Source organism: Bos grunniens, chromosome X (assembly GCF_055505025.1).
Source record: "Bos grunniens cultivar Pamir isolate PY7600 chromosome X, Bosgru_T2T1.0, whole genome shotgun sequence".
Taxonomy (NCBI): Eukaryota; Metazoa; Chordata; class Mammalia; order Artiodactyla; family Bovidae; genus Bos; species Bos grunniens.
In genome coordinates this window covers 138,732,735-138,751,870 of record NC_141194.1, presented here as the reverse complement: position 1 = coordinate 138,751,870, position 19,136 = coordinate 138,732,735, and the positions used below count along the sequence as shown (strand labels likewise).

Below are 19,136 nucleotides of genomic sequence, written 5' to 3'. Positions count from 1 at the left end.
TCAAATGATAATGATTCTTGTTGATGGCAGACCATGGGCATTTACCAGGAGTATGTTTAGAGATCCAAACGTGAATAATACTTGAGCATATAATTTCCTCTATAAAATGAAGTCATGATTCTGTAAATATGGGACTGAGTAATATTAAATTCTGCCACTGAAACAAATGATGCTTTCTGTACTATAAAACTAAGTCATTTTTTTAATCACTTCCTGTGTGTCCGGCACTGTTCTAAGTGAGATGCATGTTATTAACTCATGTTATTTCTCCCAATAAACTTTGAAGTGTGCATTTTTAAAAAATCATCCCATTTTACAGAAGAGAAAGTTGAGACACATAGGGATCAAATCATTTATCCACTGCTGCTGCTGCTGCTAAGTCGCTTCAGTCATGTCCAACTCTATGCGACCCCATAGACGGCAGCCCACCAGGCTCCCCCGTCCCTGGGATTCTCCAGGCAAGAACACTCACTGGAGTGGGTTGCCATTTCCTTCTCCAATCCATGAAAGTGAAAAGTGAAAGTAAAGTCATTCAGCTGTGTCCGACTCTTAGTGACCCCATGGACTGCAGCCTACCAGGCTCCTCTGTCCATGGGATTTTCCAGGCAAGAGTACTGGAGTGGGGTGCCATCGCCTTCTCCACATTTATCCACTAGGTGAATGGAATTCTGACACAAGCAGTGTGACTCCATACTCTCAACCACTGCACTATACAGTTACCTTGTATTCACCTGGGTCTACAAGAGGGACACTTATATGCACAGAGGCAAGGAGCAACCAACACCATTGCAAAGAGCCAAGGGCTGCTTGGTGGACTGAGCACCCTCAGTAATCACTTCCACACACCTGCCTCATGGGGCCCCTTTACATTCTCACCTCAGCAAAAGAGCAAATGTCTCCATATCACTGACCTTCATGATCTGTCACAAACAGCTGGAACAGTGACTATGGAATCCATGATTTCTACAGCATTACTTTATCTACTGTTCTGGATTAATCCGTTTCTCCCTCATTCATGTATTTCTCCATTTGAATTTCATTTGCTAATTATCTAGCAGTTCTAAGAGAATTTCTTTTCTTTACAAAACCATTGTTTATTCCTACTTAAGCTCAAAATGGTGCTCTGTGGTTATAAAAATGAATTGTGGCATGCTGGAGGAAAAAAAATGAACTTGCTGTTATACATCCGGCCCGTCATTTTAAAAATTTCTCCCAGATGATTGAGCTCAGATCCAATCCCTTCTATTGTTTTCAATATTTCAGCCAAAATAAGACAGATTACCAAAAACAGCTAGTGATTTCTTTTTTCTTTTTGTTCTCACTGTTGTACTGTCACATAATACTATGTTAGGAAAAGAAACATTTCAGCTTAAGTTTTCTCACTGATAGCCATTTCTTTCCCACCTTTCCAACCTTAAGAATTACGTCATCAACCAGGACCCAATCATTCCTGCCACTAACTTTTCATTTACTGCATTCATTAATATCCATTGCATGTACACCACACATGTTTAAAGTACCCACTTCAAGCACTGCCGTTTATTCCCCTAAAAATGCCTCATTACAAAGAGAATACACCTTTTAACCTATATCAACAATCAAAGAGCTCGAGTAAATGATGAAGTAAATGAGTCCAAGTTAGAGTACACTCAGATCAAAATTCATGGACCCCTTTGCCCTTGGCTTAAACATTTATCTTGGGAAATGATGGACTATTTGCAAATTGTGTAAGGAGATTGGGATTGACACATATATACTATTGAAACTATGCATAAAATAGATAACTAATGAGAGCCTACTATACAAGCTCAGGAAACTCTACTCAGTGCTCTGTGGTGACCTAAATGGGAAAGAAATCCAAAAAAGAGGAGATATATGTATGCATGCATGCTTAGCTGCTCGGTCATGTCTGACTGTGACCCCATGGACTGTAGCCCACCAGGTTCCTCTGTCCATGGTATTATCCAGGCAAGAATACTGGAGTAGGTTGCCATTTCCTTCTCCAGAGGGTCTTCCCCACACAGGGATTGAACCCACGTCTGTTGCATCTCTTGCACTGGCAGGCAGATTCTATACCACTATATATGCATATATGTGTAGCTGATTGACTTTGCTGTACAGCAGAAACTAACAGATCATTGTAAAGCAACTATACTCCAATAAAAATAAAAGAGACTAATTGTTCTAACCCCTCTCCCTTTTATTCAGATTTGATTGGGCCAATACAAAATACTTCTTTGTAAGTGAACAAAGATACATACCCACCACAGTGTTGTCTGGAATAGCAAAAAACTGGAACTGGCTTAAGAGTCCTTCAGTAGGGGATTAGGTAAATAAAGCATGACGTATTCATAGATTAAAACACTATGCAGCCATTACAAAGGAGAAAAAGTATAAAGAGATGCAAGAGAATGATAAAGACAAGATTCAATATAGAGGTTATTTTGGCCTGTGCAGTTAGGGAGGGATACATAGGCAGATTTCAACTAACTTCATAATATTTTACTTCTTAAGTTTTGTGTCAGGTACACAGGTGTTCTTACAGAATTTTTTATATCTTTCTGTGTATCTGAATTATTTACTACTTTTAAAAAGTGTTTGGGCAATTGTCTAGGAAATTCCCACTGAAATAAAATAAAGCCATTGAGAATATTTCATTATGATGCTTAGAAATTGTTTCATATGTACAATGAGGATAATGTGATGTGAAATGAGCATAAATGTCAATGGATGGGATTTCAATTTTAGAAGGTCTCAATTATTAGGAGGAAAGTTCTTGGTGTGGACATCAAAGGCAAGCTAAGGGACAAAAAAACAAATGACAAACTGCAGATTATAAAACATATATCCTGAATGGTTTGGTTGAGAAAGATCCAAAGATCTTTAGAGTAACTTCAGCTCTAGAGTTCTACAGTGCTGTAAAATTAGTGTTGGTAGTCATATTCACCAACATTCTGGCATCTTTGACCAAGAATCTGGTTTTCACTCTGATCAGGCCTAAGGTTCAGTTGTTAAATATATCTTGAGTGCCTACCATGCATCAGACATTGTGCTGGCCTCCAACAGGGCTCGGAGAAGGCAATGGCACCCCACTCTAGTACTCTTGCCTGGAAAATCCCACGGGCAGAGGAGCTTGGTAGGCTGCAGTCCATGGGGTCGCTAAGAGTCAGACACGACTGAGCGACTTCACTTTCACTTTTCACTCTCATGCATTGGAGAAGGAAATGGCAACCCACTCCAGTGTTCTTGCCTGGAGAATCCCAGGGACGGGGGAGCCTGGTGGGCTGCCGTCTATGGGGTTGCACAGAGTCAGACATGACTGAAGCGACTTAGCAGCAGTAGCAGCCAACAGGGCTACCAAAATGAACCAGACATGGACTTGTCATCAACATCACCCAGCAACACGGGGAAGACAGACCATAGCCAATTCACCTTAATGCAATTTAGTAAAAGCTCTATAGCAAACATATGAGCCTAGCCTCATCCAAGTCACAACTATCCCTCCTCTGGATCATTAGAATGGGAAAACAGCTGAGGAATCACTTCTGTGGGAACAGAGGAGAGTCAAGAACAATTTCACAGAAGATATGCTATTCAGTCTGTATCTTGTAGGATGAATAGAGCTAATCAGGCAGAAGCCAAAGCATAACCAGAGGCAGAAGATATGCAAATGTGTGGCATATTTCAGTGAAGAGTGAGAAGTCCATTGTGACCAGCTCCTAGGAGAGTAGTCAAGATCATAAAAACTCTTGAATATCATACGTTAGAGTTTGGATTTTGGCCTCAGGTATTAGGGAACTATCGGAGACTTTTAAAGAATGAAGTAACTTGATCAGATTTATATTTTGGAAGGATCACTGGAGGATAAATGGAAGAGAAGATGAGACTTGGGAGACCAGTTAGGAGGCCATGTAGTCTAGACCAAAAACTGAGGAGAGCTTGCCCCAGAGCAAAGCTAATGAGAAGGAAAAGGAGACAGAAGGACAGATCCTACAGGCATTTCTGTTAGAATAAACATGGCATAATGAGAGGCTGACAAAGGAATAAAAACCAAACCTTCTAGCTTGGATGTTAAGAAGTTTGCTGATGAATTTAGGAAAGCCAGGCTGTACAAGGAAGACTAGGTGCAGTTTGGAAATATTTAATCTGAAAGTGTCTCTAGGCCCGTCAGGTGAAGATGTTCCTCAGCAAGCCTTGTTTGCTGTCTTTCCAAACATGTCTACCTCCACTGTTCCCGGCCTTGTCCAAGTCACAACTATCCCTCCACTGGATCATTAGAAAAGCCTCCTAATTTATCTCCTTGCTTCCATTCTGGTCCAGCTCATAGTCTAGTCTCCATACAGCAGCCAGAGTACTGCTTTAACATTTTAAATCTGATCTTATCACATCCCTCCTCAGAATCCTCCAATAGTATCCTATCACATGTAGAACAAATCCAAACTTTTTACCATGACCCACAGGGCTCTCTACAAGATCTGACTTCTGATTATCCTTCTAAGCTCTTTTCCTACCATTCTGCCTTTTGTTCATCCCACTTCAGCCACATTGAGTATTTTTCCTATTCTTTATGCAAAGCAAGCATATTTCATCTCAATGAATAGTTTCAGTGACTCAGTGAGGGCCTCAATGAAGATCTGATTGCCATAAACACAATGCTTTATTCCATGGTGATAGTTCTGGGAGTTCAAATAATTTTGGAATTCTTTGAGCAGATCCAAGCAAGCCTCAGGAAAGATACAGTGCAACTGGCCAAAGTCCAAAGAGGAGAAGCTAAATAAGCAATCCAAAAAGCTGAGGTAGGGGCCAGAAAACCCCATAAAAGCACACTTGAAAACATGGCATATGTTTATAGTTTCTACCATGTTATCTCACTTCTGGTCAAAGATTCTTTTGAATGTTTCTCTAAGTGTTTTCATGTCTCAGGATCTAGCTCCCAACTCAATTGTAAGTCATGGGGTCACTGAGACCATGCTTCCTTTATATTCTCCAGAATGCTTAATGTAGAGCTGTAAGTAGTTAGTCCATGTTCTAAGGACCACCTGAATTAAGATGAAATTTTAATGGAATTAATTTCAAAAAGCTAAAGATGAGGGAAACTTGGCATGGTAGAAAGAACTAACAGTTTGGGGAAGGGGTTGACCTCAACCTGGGTTGAGGGAGGGATTCTCAAATTCTTCACAGCCCCAGTAGAGTGCTTTGTATACAGCAGGTCCCCAATGAGTGTTTGTTGAAAGGATGGATGAAGGACTAAATAAAATTTTTTAAAGCTCAAATGGTGTTGATAGAAAATAATGCTTCAATGACAGGAAGCAGTTTTTCTCTTCACTCTGTCCTTGTCATATATATTTGATTTCTAGACATTCCAACTCACTAGCTAGAATCCAATGGGAGAAAGATCAAAATTGTGAGGGTTCTGGGAACAATATTAGATATCAGTGGAGTTTAACTGATGCAGAGGGGCCATAATAACAACCTTGCACTATCTGAAGGACCATCATGTAGAAGAAGGAACAGAATTGCTTTGCATAGCTCTAGAGGATAGTAGTCAAGGGTGGGAGTCTTAGAGAAACAAATTGCAGCTCAGAATAAGGAAGTACTTTCTTACAATACTTAATGCCCCATGCTGGAGTAGGCTAACAAAAATGATTGTACACTCCCTTCCAATGGCCTCTTTTTTTCAAGCAGGTAAAGGGTAATTACCTAGCAGTATACTGTAGGGTGATTTCTGAATTGAGATGAAGATGGGACTAAGAGAGTGTTTTTCCAAGTAGATTGCAAGCCATTATTGGAGCCATAAAATCTATTTAGTGGGCCCTGACCAACATTTTTCTAAGTGAATTCAAACAGAATAGAAAATATCAGACAGCAGCACACACAGCAAAGATGAGCGTGATTTTGGAAAAACCTATTCTGGAACCATGTTTATATATGTATGAATGTACTTACTGGGTTGCAGCATAACCTGCTTATCTTTCCATAGATGGCCATCAAAACATTTTGGCAAACCACTGCACTGAGGCCTCTTCCAGTTTTAAGATCTGGTAGTTCTAAGAATTCTTATCTCTGTTGCAGAGATCCAAAATTGCTGTCTATGAAAAAATGTGGTCTTACATGAAATCAGCAGAGCCATCTGTGTTCACCAAAACAACAGCAGACGGGGTGGCCCGAGTGCGGAAGTCCAAGGGAAAGTTCGCCTTCCTGCTGGAGTCAACCATGAATGAGTACATTGAGCAGAGAAAACCGTGTGATACGATGAAAGTTGGTGGAAATCTGGATTCCAAAGGCTATGGTGTGGCAACCCCTAAAGGCTCAGCATTAAGGTGGGTGGAATAATATAACAATGTCCGTGCTGTTATAGTATTCCACCTACCCTGATGCATTTTGTTGTCGTTTTCTTTCTTGTGGATTTTGAGGTAACTTTTAAAAGTTTAAAACCTACACTATTCCATGGAGTTAAATAAGACGGTAAATTATGGTTTCATCTATTTAATGCATCCATTTCTTTTTAATGTTCTCTCTCTGTGTGGTCCTCTCTGACTGTTTGTTGCTGTTTTAATTTTACAGTTCAACGGCTTTTTCAATTTAAATGGTAAAAGCCAAGTTATGGTGCCATATGTGACGAATGTTAATTGCATGGATGTGGTGTTCTTGTTACTTTTTTTCTCAAAGACAATTTCCCCATCCCGCACACTTCAGTTTTTGAGCAAATGTTATCCTCCATATGCCACCTTCCAATATTTAACCCTGTATTTGCTGTACAGACATTTTTATAGCTCCACGTTCTGTGAAATTTAGCCAATTTGTCCTCTTGTGCTCCTTTTTATACGTTAACGATTTCCTAAGCATTTGTGCATTTTCTTACAAGTTATTGTTTTATCGTTTCAAGAAATGCTGTTAACCTGGCAGTATTAAAACTGAATGAGCAAGGCCTCTTGGACAAATTGAAAAACAAATGGTGGTACGACAAAGGAGAGTGCGGCAGCGGGGGCGGTGACTCCAAGGTCAGCCTCAATGTCACCACAACCGGGTACCCTTAGTGACGAGTAATCGGCAAGACTGTTAGCTTCTTATTGAGGAAAGAGCACAAGACTCACACAGAAAGTGGAATGACCAGGTTATTCCCCTGCCTGGCAGCTTTGGAAACTAGAAAGACTTCAGGGCACCGCCCGCACTTTTGATCTAACTTGGGTCCCTTCTTAAACTCCCAGACAGAGGCTCCCCGTCCACACCCTGCCCGTCCCCTCACAGGCCAGACCGCCTGCCTTTAGAAGGCCAGTGTGCAGGTCTCAACACCCTAGGCTTTCACAAGCCTGAGGCTTTCCTTAAGACTGTCCCCACCCGCCTCAGATGAATGCTGTGAGAAATCAAATCTATCTACTGAAAAGTCAGGTAACAGCCTTTTTTTCCCCCCTCAGGCGTGACGGTTGCTCAGTGGTTGATTGCCTGATTAGAGTTGGCTTCTTCAATCATGTGTATGAGTGGTGAGATGTTCTCAATATGTGATAGCCGATTTAAGCTGGCCCCACTCAACTTGAAAGCCAAAGAACAAGTTCGGTTTCAAGTTAAATGGGGTCTTTCTTCAATAGGCCACCACATATATAGACTTTGCCAGTGTATTCGGTATATTTAAACAAGCGCGTCGCCTGACTGATACTCTTTTGTGTATAAATCCCTGATTTGGCTTCTCCTTAGCCGTGTTCTTGGTTCAGGTAGGTCTAATTGTTATCCAGGCTGCCGTCGTGAGAAAATCCATCTTACTTGGCATTCCTTTGGCTCCTTAATGTTCTTTGGTCTAGAACAAATGAATAGCCTTCAACCAAGCAACAAGAAATAGGGGCAAGCTCAGAAGCCACAATACAATGGTGGAAGACATGTTGGGTAAGTACAGGAGAGGACCTGAAAACAGAATCCTCCATGGCCTAAAGGGCCTGAGAATGATATTGAAGCATATAAGATCGACTCTTGTACAACCAAGATACCATGGGCATCTTAAGGTGAAGAATAGTGTTTCCTAGTCACAGACCGACAGGGGAGCCAAAACATTTCTCCTTCAGAGACAATGGTTACACCTCTGCTCCTCTCTTTCTCTCTCCACTCCTCAGGATGCTGACGGAAAAGTTAGTTTGCCAGTCTGCAGTATAATACGGGGTTTGGAAACACAGAGCACTTTCCAAGAAATAAATTTAAAAACAACTTTCTTCAGGAAATAATCTTACCAAGCATGGGCAAGGTAAAACCTTGATTAACCAGAACTCACCTAACCAGTACCCCAGCTCACTGAATTGTCCCCCCTCACAGTTCCACATTGAGGAGAAAGCAGCAATAGTACCAAAAAAGAAGACTGCAAGGAATTGATTTTTTTTTAATCACTTGCCAAGAGATGACCTGTGGTTGGGTCACGCTCAGCTCAGTCTCCTATATCTTCTCTCCATCTGGATTGACCCTCAAACATTAGAGGCTGCTTGCCTGAGGCGAGAAAGTGGATACAAGCACTTTGAGGGGGAAAAAAAGTACTATTAGCCAAGAATGAAACAAAATGAGTATTCTTATTGAAAATTCCATTCATCCCTTATGGATTCCAATTAATCAAGGTTTTACTATGTATCAAAAAGCGCTAACTTCCTTTCCTACCATTGTGAACTAACGCCATTGACTTGGCTCATTTGAGTTTGGCAATGGCTCACCTGATGCCTAGAGTACTTAGCACTTTCTTCCTGGTCTTTTTTCTCATATTATTATCAGGCCACGGAGAACGTAATTATACCGTTCAAGTGAGTTGCAGAGTGAAAATTGAGCTGGATTGGATACATGGCTGTCACGAATTCATCCTTCATACTCAGCATGGTTACAAAGGCGCCATGGACTGTATCAAGATGACTCTAAACATCCACATGATGCCAAGTGCCCAGAAGTTTTCAAATAACCAGATGTTTGATGTTACATAAACAAAAAGATCTGCACGCATCTGGCTGAATTTTTACTTTTCACCCAGATATTGCCTCAGCTGATACTGCTGCAAAATTATCAAGTAACTTTGTTGCCAAGCCCCACAATTTCCAGATTATCTGATTTTTGGCGTGCAAATAGAAAAATATTTCAGTAGATGCTAAATGTTGCCAACTTCTTTGACCATAGTGCTACCAGCCACTCATCTTTCAAATCACTTCCTTTGCTCATTCCTCCAGACAACTTTTTGAAATAAGTCAACCCTTTCTCAACTATGGATAATAGTGTGATCAGTGCTGCGTATCCAATGATTGCTTATTCCATTTCTGGATGACCAAGGAGCTTGCCTTTAACTTCTTTCTTCTTGCTACCTGCTGTTTTCTGAGAGTGAGCAAGAGAAGGGGCAAGAGATGAACTTGAATCAGTGCTACCACTATTTAGTGGTGATGCCAAAAACAAATCAATGGAGAAGAAGGTAGAAAAGGCAGTGAAACCTCATTAATTTGGAGCCCTCTAATATATAATTTGTGATAAATTGGACAGACACCAGTCTACAGGGACCAATCTACGGTCTAACTTTATCAGGGATGAGGCCAAGAGAGGTTTGTTAAGCAAATGAAGAAAAATTTCAAAAAAAATTTTCAAAAAAAAATTCAATTGTCAGTTGAATTTTTCCTTATGAGAACAAACCTTTTTCAAATGTTGGAAGCATTTTTTGAGATATAATCATATTCATTACAAATTTATCTGCTAAAGTAGTTCTCACGAGGACCTTCACTATAGCAATGTTTTATAGAGAGTTTGAATTACAAAATAGATTTTAAGAAATGAAACTGTCATTCTTCAAACCTATTGTGTAATTCAGGACTTTCTCCTTCAGACAATCCTTCTCCTCTGTTCAAATCAGTGAGTTTTAACTGTATTAGTAAAATGGCTTGAGAATTACATTTCTTTATTGTATTCCATCCCCAGTTAACATGACAATTGACAAATACACCATCATTTCATAGAGAAAGTGAGACCCAGAGATGGTGGTGACTTTGAGAAGGTCACACAGCTAATGCTGTCACAAATCTCTGCTGACTTTCAGGGTCACCTCTTGTGATAATATTGCAGACAGCAATTTATCACATCTACCCATCCAATGAGCAATGCAAATATGATTACATATGATCTATTTCCATAAAAATCAAGTTCATTCTCAACTACCTTTGTTACAAGGCAAATAGCATATTTAAGCCATTCCAGCCCTCAGTACTGATTATTAAAAATGACAATAATCACAAAGCCTGACATTTATAAGTGCTTTTACTTTTTCAAAAACACTTTTACAACTATTATCTCTGAAACCAGGAGAGGGAAAAAAAAACATATATTATCTCTCTCCCACAACGTTAAATAATGATAAATGGGCAATTATGTTAAATTCTTGACTTTTCCCCTCTGATATGAGACATAACACATTCTAAGCCTATTCTCTAAAAGTTACTATTTATGGAATAAAGAAGCAGTGATCAGGCTGTTTTAAATGTACACACAGTTAGGCTGATGAAATAGATTTTTTTTAATTCCCTAAATACAAGAAATTAAAATAAGGTCAGTCACCAGTTAGCCTCTGCACCAGATCTACAGGTTAGAACTAAAATACTGCTTGGGTTTACCAGTTTCCTAAACCTGGGCTAATAGTGTGGAAACAAATCAGACTCAATCCTTTCTTGATGAACTATAAATGTACAGGCAAGGATCATGGAAATTAGAACTGTGGTTTGGGAATTTTTAACCTGCAAATCACCCTTTTGTGTTAGCGCTTTATTACATTGTGTGTGCAAATGCAGTAATTAGGAGCCAGTGGGTTGTTTCAGCGATAAACCCCCATCACCAGGGGTTTGTGACACAGCCACTGAAAGTCTATTGCTATAAATCACAGCAGAATGGGGATTTTAGCTGCTGAATTACCACATCAACCTCCCTCCTCAGCTGGTTGTCCCTGCAAACTTTCAAATTCTTCTGATGCCTGCACCCACGCTGTTTCATTCCCTTAATCTTGGGTGAAGGGCACTCAGCCTAGCTTTCCCACATAACCTTATTTTACTAGATGCGGTCTGGTCAATGAAACAATCTATATGTGATCTTGACGAGGCATTATAAACTGTACCCCACTTCACCCTAGAAGTGTCCTGGTTTTAGTTCTATCCAGGGATTTAAATCAACTTCCAATGTCCATATTTTCCAAGACAAAAATCAGCATATTTTGTGTGCTTTGGGGAACACTGGAACAGAATGTTTAAATGAAACCATTCATTTAGAATGGTTTAGAATGCAGTTGACTGCAGTGAGAGTTGCCTTAACTTGTAAGGCATATAGGCAAGTAAGGATGAAGATGGGATATGAACTTAAACTTCCATTAAGTCACAACAAAGAGTTGGACACAACTGAGCAACCAAGCATTATGTGACCCCATGAACTGTAGCCCACCAGGCTCCTCTGTCCTTAGAATTTTCCAGGCAAAAATACTCGAGCAGATTGCCATTTCCTCTCCAGAGCATCTTTCTAACCTGATCATTATGATTTATAGAGTATTAATAGAGAAATGCAGTTTATTTTCTTCACAAATATATCGGGACTAGAATAAACTAACCAATGGGATGCTAGTAAAGAAGTTAGAGAACTTGTTTTAATAAATTCCAAAAATGACTTGCAATTAAAATTAGTTATATCTCCTTTCACATGGGTGCTTTTTAAAGTACTTAAAAAGAGTTTGTTCTCTTAAGAAATTCAAAGATATTCCTCCTATCACAATCTTTTTTTTTTTTTTTTTGTCTCATAACCATGTATTTGCTTAGCAAGTCTCCTATTCAGAGATAGTAAAAAGTTGTACTTTAGGACAGTAGATTTCCCAATGCCCTCGGCTTCTCTTTAGTAGTACATGATAAGTGAGGTGATACTGTGTTTCCTATATGCATAAATGAGATCCTCAGCTTTGTGTGTATTTCTTCTTCCATGTTTGTCTACAATTCTCCTCTCCTATGCCACCATCTCTTAACCACTTCTCTTCCACACCCAGAATTGTTTGACATTCTTGGGCCTTGGGTCATGGATGTGAATCTGCCTCTGCCTTTTACCTGCAATAAGATGGACGTTTGATTGGCAGGAGCCATCCCTAAAGGGAGACATTTTGGATATCCAGGGTTAAGCTGGAACCCCAGTGACTCTCTATTGACACTGTTATGTGTGTAGTCAAGAATCATTACAGATGGATGGCACTTCCTGAGTCTTAGAAGAAGTTCCTGTGAGTCACCAAGACTGGTTTGGGATCAAGGCGTAGGGTGAGTATATTACACTCTTCGTTGGTTTGCATGTCTCTATGCTGGTGCTGCCGCCTGGAAGTATGAAGAAACTGACAGTTTTCTTTCCTGATAGTGACTAAGGTTGCTCCTTGAACTTACTCAGGTCTTCCCAAGAGCAAACCCTCACTTTCTTTCAAGTGGCTGCTGCAAACAAGGGACCTTTTTGCCTTAAGAACTGAACCAATCCAGTGACTACCAAAACCATTGATTTTACCAGATGGTGTTAAAGAATAAGTTCTACCACCGGAAAAAAAAAATTGTAATCCAGAAAGAAAATATTTTTTTAAATTAACCCATTTTAATGATTTTTTTTTTTTTTTTTGAAATTGACTACGTGGCCTTAACACAGTTTCTATGATTAGGATGTGGTTATTTGCCTTTGGTGTTATCCTGATAACATGAATGTGTTTCTTATTGACAAATAATGACCAAATGTCCAACACCAGAGCTACAGAAAGAGCAACAGGAATGAAAAGCCAGAAGGTAAGAATGCTGCTATACAGTTGCCAAGAAGAAAGACGCCGCTGCAGTGGCAGAGTTAAACGGTATATGTCTGCTCTTTCTGCCCCACTAAGAGCAAATCATTTGGTTTCCTTTCATTTGGAGAGAAGATTATAGGACTACACTCTCTGAAAGGTAGGACAGCCATGGAAAAGAAATGCGAAAGATTTGAAATGATTGGAAAAGAAACACAAAAGATATGAAATGATTAAAACACATTCGATGAGGGTGGGAATTGAGGTTGGTGGAACAGGGTGGGGGCAGATTTCTTTTACAGAGAACAATTGAAATCTATTCTCTTTTGACTTTCTAGAGAGCGGTAAAACATTTGGCCCTTGGCACATGAGGCAAATCCCTATTGGTCAGAGGTGGCAAAGGGTGGTCCAAGTGCTAGATTCACCTTAAAGCTCAATTTCATCTGGCTTTGAAGCAAATATTTCTCAAAATACAGATCTAAGACAATAGCATCCATTACATTTTTTTTAAAAAAATGAGAGGGAGAGACTGACTCTGCTAGCATGTGCTGTCTAGCACTGCTGCTGGAAATGCAGAGAAGTGGATGAAAGCTGAAAAGAGTGGCGTGTACCCTGGAATGGCAACCAGAATTTAGCTTTCAAATCTGATAGGTAGACCCTATTTGCTGCAATCTATTGGCATGTAAGCTAAGACTGATTATTTTTCTATGGGTCATGGTCAATGGAGGGCTACTGGGAGAAAAGTAGAATGCTGGCACCCATTGGATTAAACTCTCAATGAATATTTTGCCTAGAATCAGGAAAATGAACTAGATGTCTTTCTTCAGAAACACTTGTTATGTGAGTTTCTGGTAAAGATCTGTTTTGGTCTGTCTTCTCAGTCTATGCCTCTCTTTCTCAGTATCATGGGGATGAACTAAAGAAAAGACACTTGTATGTAGTGAAACACAACCAAACGTGATAGTTTGAATGTTTAACGGATCTCAAAACAGGGTTTTCAAGGGACTCATATCAATTACGTACCTGGGACATTATCTGTGGCCACGTTTTAAACAAAACTAGCTTCTCCAGAAGCTTCACATCTTTCCTTCATGCCCTTCTCCCTGTCAGGGACAAATTGAGTAAGAAGTCTTCCCAGACCAATTGGGTTATGTCAGATTGTCCACGACCAATGAATTGTTCAGGTTTCTAGTTCTAGAGGGAGAGATTGGACCAAGGCCCAGTTTGGCAAGAATTCATTAGTGAAATTCACAACTTGTAATCAAGGGGTCTATCACTTTGCATTTGAGAGGTTATCATTTGGAAATGACCTGGCTTTATCCAAATATCTCCAAGTGACTTTGGGGGCTGCTTCTCTAGCACAGAAGCCCATCAATAGGTTTCAATCACTAGCATTGTTGGGTCCTTAGTAAAATGGCTCGCAGCTTTCACCTCCTAATGTTATAGGCATGCATTATTGAATTTGCTCTTTGCACTTACATTAAGTTATGATCTCATTAGCAAGGAGTTAAATAGGTTTAAGCTACATTTGTGAACTACATGATATAAATACTGTCTCAGAGTGAGAGTCTAGCAGCTAAGCACTGTCTAACTCTGCAAATCATTGTAGCTGCCCCTGTGCAATGAGGGTCACTTGGGTGGCCAGGATCCAGTATTGCCAGCAGTCATGTGTGCCTGCTCTCAGGCTTTCTCCAAGGGTAGAAAGATTAAAATAACTTAAGTCTTCATTCTCTTAGAATCCTGCATCCAGAAACCCCTGTGAAAATAAATAAATCGAGCTTCTTTAAAGGGGCTCCAGAATACTAATGTAGTCTAGGGCATAGCCTCCAACAACATGCCCAGGTAACCTATGGAAAAGAATATCAAGGACTCTGACTATATCCTTTTATCCAATGATGAATCTTCTCTTGGTTGGTCATCAATTAACTTCAACTTAATAGATCAAGTCCTGCCTGGGCAGAGATGTCTGTAACTGCCTTCCTGCCTGTGATTTCCTGAATGATACTAGGAGTTCTCCAGAAAAGGCTAGGGAAACAAGTGAGCAATTTGAAAAGGTGAACTGTCACCATGAAAACCTGAAATATCTTCAGTAGAAAAGCCAGTGATAGATGGCTTTTCTCCCTCCACTGGACTGAAGATAATTTTTAGAAGTTGTTCCAAAAAATCACTAGGTACCAAGAAGCAAATGCAGTAACTTGGAGTGAGCTTTGGATAAATCATAGCATAAGGGGAGGGCTTCCAGCTTAGGCTGTGATAAGTTTCTGTTATCATCATTCAGACATTGTGTTCTTAGAGCAAGTTTGTAATAAATGTTGCAAATACACCATCCTTACTCATATATTTCTTTTACTTCTCCGTCATCTCCTTGTCTTTCCCTCCATGACCTACGTATTTACACATATATCTGTCCTTCCTAAGGGCACCATCTCTTGGTATAATTAATTAAACAGACATTTGCTCTTTAGGTGTCCCTGCTCAGAAAGGAGAAAAGAAGCCACTTAAACTAGAATATATTGCACAGTCTCTCAAATAGATAAACCTTACAACACCCTCGATTCCTATATGTTTCAGGCCTAGAACTATATCCATAGTACAAACCTTGTCTCTCAACCCTTCTAGGAACACCATATGGAGGAATCAACTTGGTCACTAACTCACGAGGCCATTTTTTCTTCTTTTCACTATGGGAAAACAGCACCCTCACATCACTTTCTCCACATTTCTTTCTTTATAAAAAAAGAATCTAACATGGCTCAAATCTACGTAGTTTAGGTATTTCCTGAAATCAAAATTAAAAAATAAATTGGACAGTTCCTTTGAAATCAAAATTTTTAAGTACTTAAAAAAAAATAAGCAGTTTCTACTTTCACAGGAGAAAAAATTTGTTCCTCTTATCCTAAAACTGTCTGCATATGTAACACTGGCCGGCACTAAGATGACATTGAACTTTGCAATGGCTGGCTCATAGCTCCCAGAAATGAGCTGGGAACCTAGACAACCGCCACCTGGGGCTGGATGCCCTGGATTAATGAGCACAGAGCTTTGTTGTTGATTGTTGCCAGGTGGGGATGGCAGAGATAAGCAGAAATTTGTATCAGCCAGTAATGTTTTCTTCAAAAATAGAACTCATTTTCAAGGCATTATGAATTACATTACTACCCCAATTTCAAAAAAAAAACTGATGCTACTTCATGACTGCTCCCCACACTCAGGAACCATCATTCTGTCTCAGGTCAGTGCTCCCTCCACATACTATTAACTGACTATCTAGGTGACACTTACTATTATCCCCTCCATCTGGTCCATAATCCACATACATTTTTATGCTATAGGTGCAATTTACAGCCTTTCCATAGGAGGAATTTACACCCTTTCCTCCACCCAACCCCCCAGACCATTATTTAAACCAAACAGAACAAAGAGTTGGAGTTTATAAACAGTTACACTCCGCTTCCTTTCCCATTTCTCATGAAGCTTTGTATTTTAATAAGGAAGTTTCCTCCGTCTTAAAGATGTGAAATTCCCTTGATGGAATGTCATGTACCAGTGAGGAAAATATTTGTGGGGGGTGTTCCCAGACCCCCTGAAATTACAAAGCACTCCTGTCCTCTCCCAAGCTCTACGACCTGTGTTTTTGTTTTGTTCTGTTTTGGTTTTGCCTTAAGAGGACTCCACTCAGGAAATACTCACAGCAAGCCCTTCAGAGGGGAGAATGGCTAACTAATTTCCATGATACGAATCTGACCTACTTTGTTTAATTCTTTCCATTCTCTATTGAAGCAAGGACAGTAAATATTTCTGACTTCTAATTCTCTTAGGTACCCGTTAAGGGCCTGCAGTCATAGCTCTGAAACATAGCCCTGGAGACATACCACCGCACCACAGCGGTGAAAGGCCCCAGCTGCTGGACCTACCCTTGCTAGGCTGAGAGTTATTTGGAAACTGACGGTCCCTAAAGAAAAAATTCATTATGAACATCCAAGTTCTAAGAACAAAAACAATGCGGGCTTGCCACCCCTTTTTTTGTGTTCCATTGGTGAAGGTACAGTGCAGAGTTGCATGGATATCAATTTGCCTTCTGGCCTGCCCAATAATTTGCTGTGCAGGCTAGAGCAGATTACTTACCCTTTCTGTGCCTCGATTGCTTTACTTACAGAGGCCATGAATCTACCTTCTTAAAGTGATTATTAAACTTGACCAATAATAATAATTTTATTATGTGTCAAGTGCCAGGCTGGAAAACAAAATGCTAAAAGAGCTTTCTATTAAAATATTTCTTGAGAGAACTATTCTAAGTGGGGAATACAAATATATAAGCTATGGTCTTTCCACTTGAGCAACATAGTCTAGGGGGAAACACAAGGCCTGGGCACAAATAATAAGGCAAGATAGAAGAGGAAGAGGGGGAGAGAAAATATTAGGGTGAGGAGCAAAAATGGCATCAAGAGGAAAGTGACATTTAAAGTGACCAATTGCTCACCTAATTCTACTTTCTTTAAAATACCAAATTGTATGTGTCTGTGTGTATGTGTGTGTGTGTGTGTTTTGGGAGGGGAAAGTCAATACATTTGGTTGATTTGAATTGAGTTTGGCAATACATCCAGTAAGGTACAGTAACAGAGAAAATTATGTGGATAGAAGCAGTTTTTCTCTGCCATCTTGGGAATTTATTCTACCCTGCAGCAACATACAATTGTAGGAGATTTGGCCTTTAAAGTACTTTCTTTTCTTGGCAGCTATCCTAACCTTGTTAAGTGGTATTATCTGTGATTTCTGATTACAGCTTTTATGCTGCTTGGCTGTGCTGCTGCTTAAAATGTTTGTTTCTCTTCTTCATTTTTATTTAGAAGTTCCCAAATGCACATTGGTTCCCTGCCAGATTTCATAAACCCTATGATTTTTTTTTTCCAATCAAAGACTAAACTTCTAAGGATATATCATTTGTCAGATTTCCCTGAAGTTCTGGGGCATCAGATGAGGTTTGGATTGTCTAAGGCAGGGTTTCCCAGCCACAGCACTATTGACATCTGGGGCCTTGTGGTGGGGGCGGTCCTGCACACAGTGGGGTGTTTAACAGCATCACTGGCCTCTACCTACTAGATGCCTATATCGCCCCCCTCCCCAGTTGTGACAATGAAAGATCACTCAACATTGCCCAGTGTTTCCTGAAGGGCAAAACAACCCCTAATAGAGAACCATTGCTCTAAGGCAACCTCCACTGTACAGACTATGGTAGTAGAGAGCGGTTACCAACCATTCTGAGGGAGCCACTCCACGGCCTAAGGCAAGGGTAGGCCACTTGTCAGAAAAGCAGGATGCTAGATTGCTGACCTGGATGCTAAATGCTCAGCCTGGATGTTGACAAGAGTGGAGGGTGGCAGCCCAGAATAGGCCCAGCAGAGGAAAAGCCTTCCCTCCTTTAAAACCAGTACTTATTTGTCCCAGGACCCCTTTACACAGTTCAAAGTTATAGGGAACCCCCAAAGATTTTGTTCATATGTATTATGTCTATTAATGCTTACCATATCAGAAATTAAAATGGAACAATTTTTAAATCATGTATTAATAACATTTAAAAATAATAAACCCAATGTATATTCACATAAATAGCATGCTTTTTAAAAAATCAGTGAGGAGTGGCATTGTCCTATTTTTGCAAATATCTTTAATATCTGGCTTAATATAAGAGAATAGGATTCTCATATCTACTTCTTCATTCAATGTGTTGTGATATCACATGCCATGTTACCTCCAGGAAACTCCACTGTACATCATGAGATAATAAGAGTGAGAAAGGCAAAGAACACCTTAGTATTAATACCAAAATAGTTTTGACCTCACAGACCCTCTGATGAAAAGATTTCAGGGATCCTCCAGGGGTCTCTGGACCAGTTTGAGAACCACTGCTCTAAACTAACATGCCCCACTTTTATCAACCCTAGCTTACTTAAGTGTTGATAATTATTTTTAAACCTAGGATCTCTAGGGAGAGATCTCTATTTGGACCTTAGTGTGAGTGCCTTTAATCAGACTGCTCTGTTCCTGAGATCTAGTAAGAGCAGCCATAACTAAAGAAATTGAAGTCATTTGAAGAATACAGTAGCTTGAAGGAGGTCAGGGCCTGGTAAGGGCTTAGTCAGAGAGCAGCATGAAGACACTGGGCCCTTTGCAGTAAGAAAAGAGGAAGCATGAAAAGGAAGAAAAAAATGCATTATACTTTTTCCTATGGTCCTGAAGGAATCAGTGACGTATCTGTTATTGAAAAACATCTCCCCTGCAATCTGAGCCAAGTGTTATAATCCTGAGCCTGGATGCCAAAATGTAGTTTAAGGCATAGCACTGAGGGAGAGGTGGTGGTGATAGAGGA

The 19,136-nt window shown here is 40.0% G+C and overlaps 1 protein-coding gene and 1 long non-coding RNA gene across 11 annotated transcripts in view; one reads left to right on the top strand and one right to left on the bottom strand.

Annotated features, from left to right (window-relative positions):
* LOC147341489 (uncharacterized) overlaps positions 1-19,136 on the bottom strand; it is a 268,296-nt gene that overhangs the window by 152,623 nt on the left and 96,537 nt on the right. The gene's annotated exons all lie outside the window — the stretch shown is intronic.
* GRIA3 (glutamate ionotropic receptor AMPA type subunit 3) overlaps positions 1-19,136 on the top strand; it is a 310,057-nt gene that overhangs the window by 278,773 nt on the left and 12,148 nt on the right. For 4 of the 7 annotated variants that reach the window (XM_086388204.1, XM_086388203.1, XM_086388201.1 and 1 more), the window contains one exon: positions 6,073-6,320. In XM_086388204.1, coding sequence (XP_086244330.1) covers positions 6,073-6,320 — 248 coding nt within the window. Of the gene's footprint in view, positions 1-6,072; positions 6,321-6,886; positions 7,002-19,136 lie in introns of all 7 variants that reach the window. The other 3 variants (XR_015159097.1, XR_015159096.1, XM_086388205.1) reach the window with 1 other exon arrangement.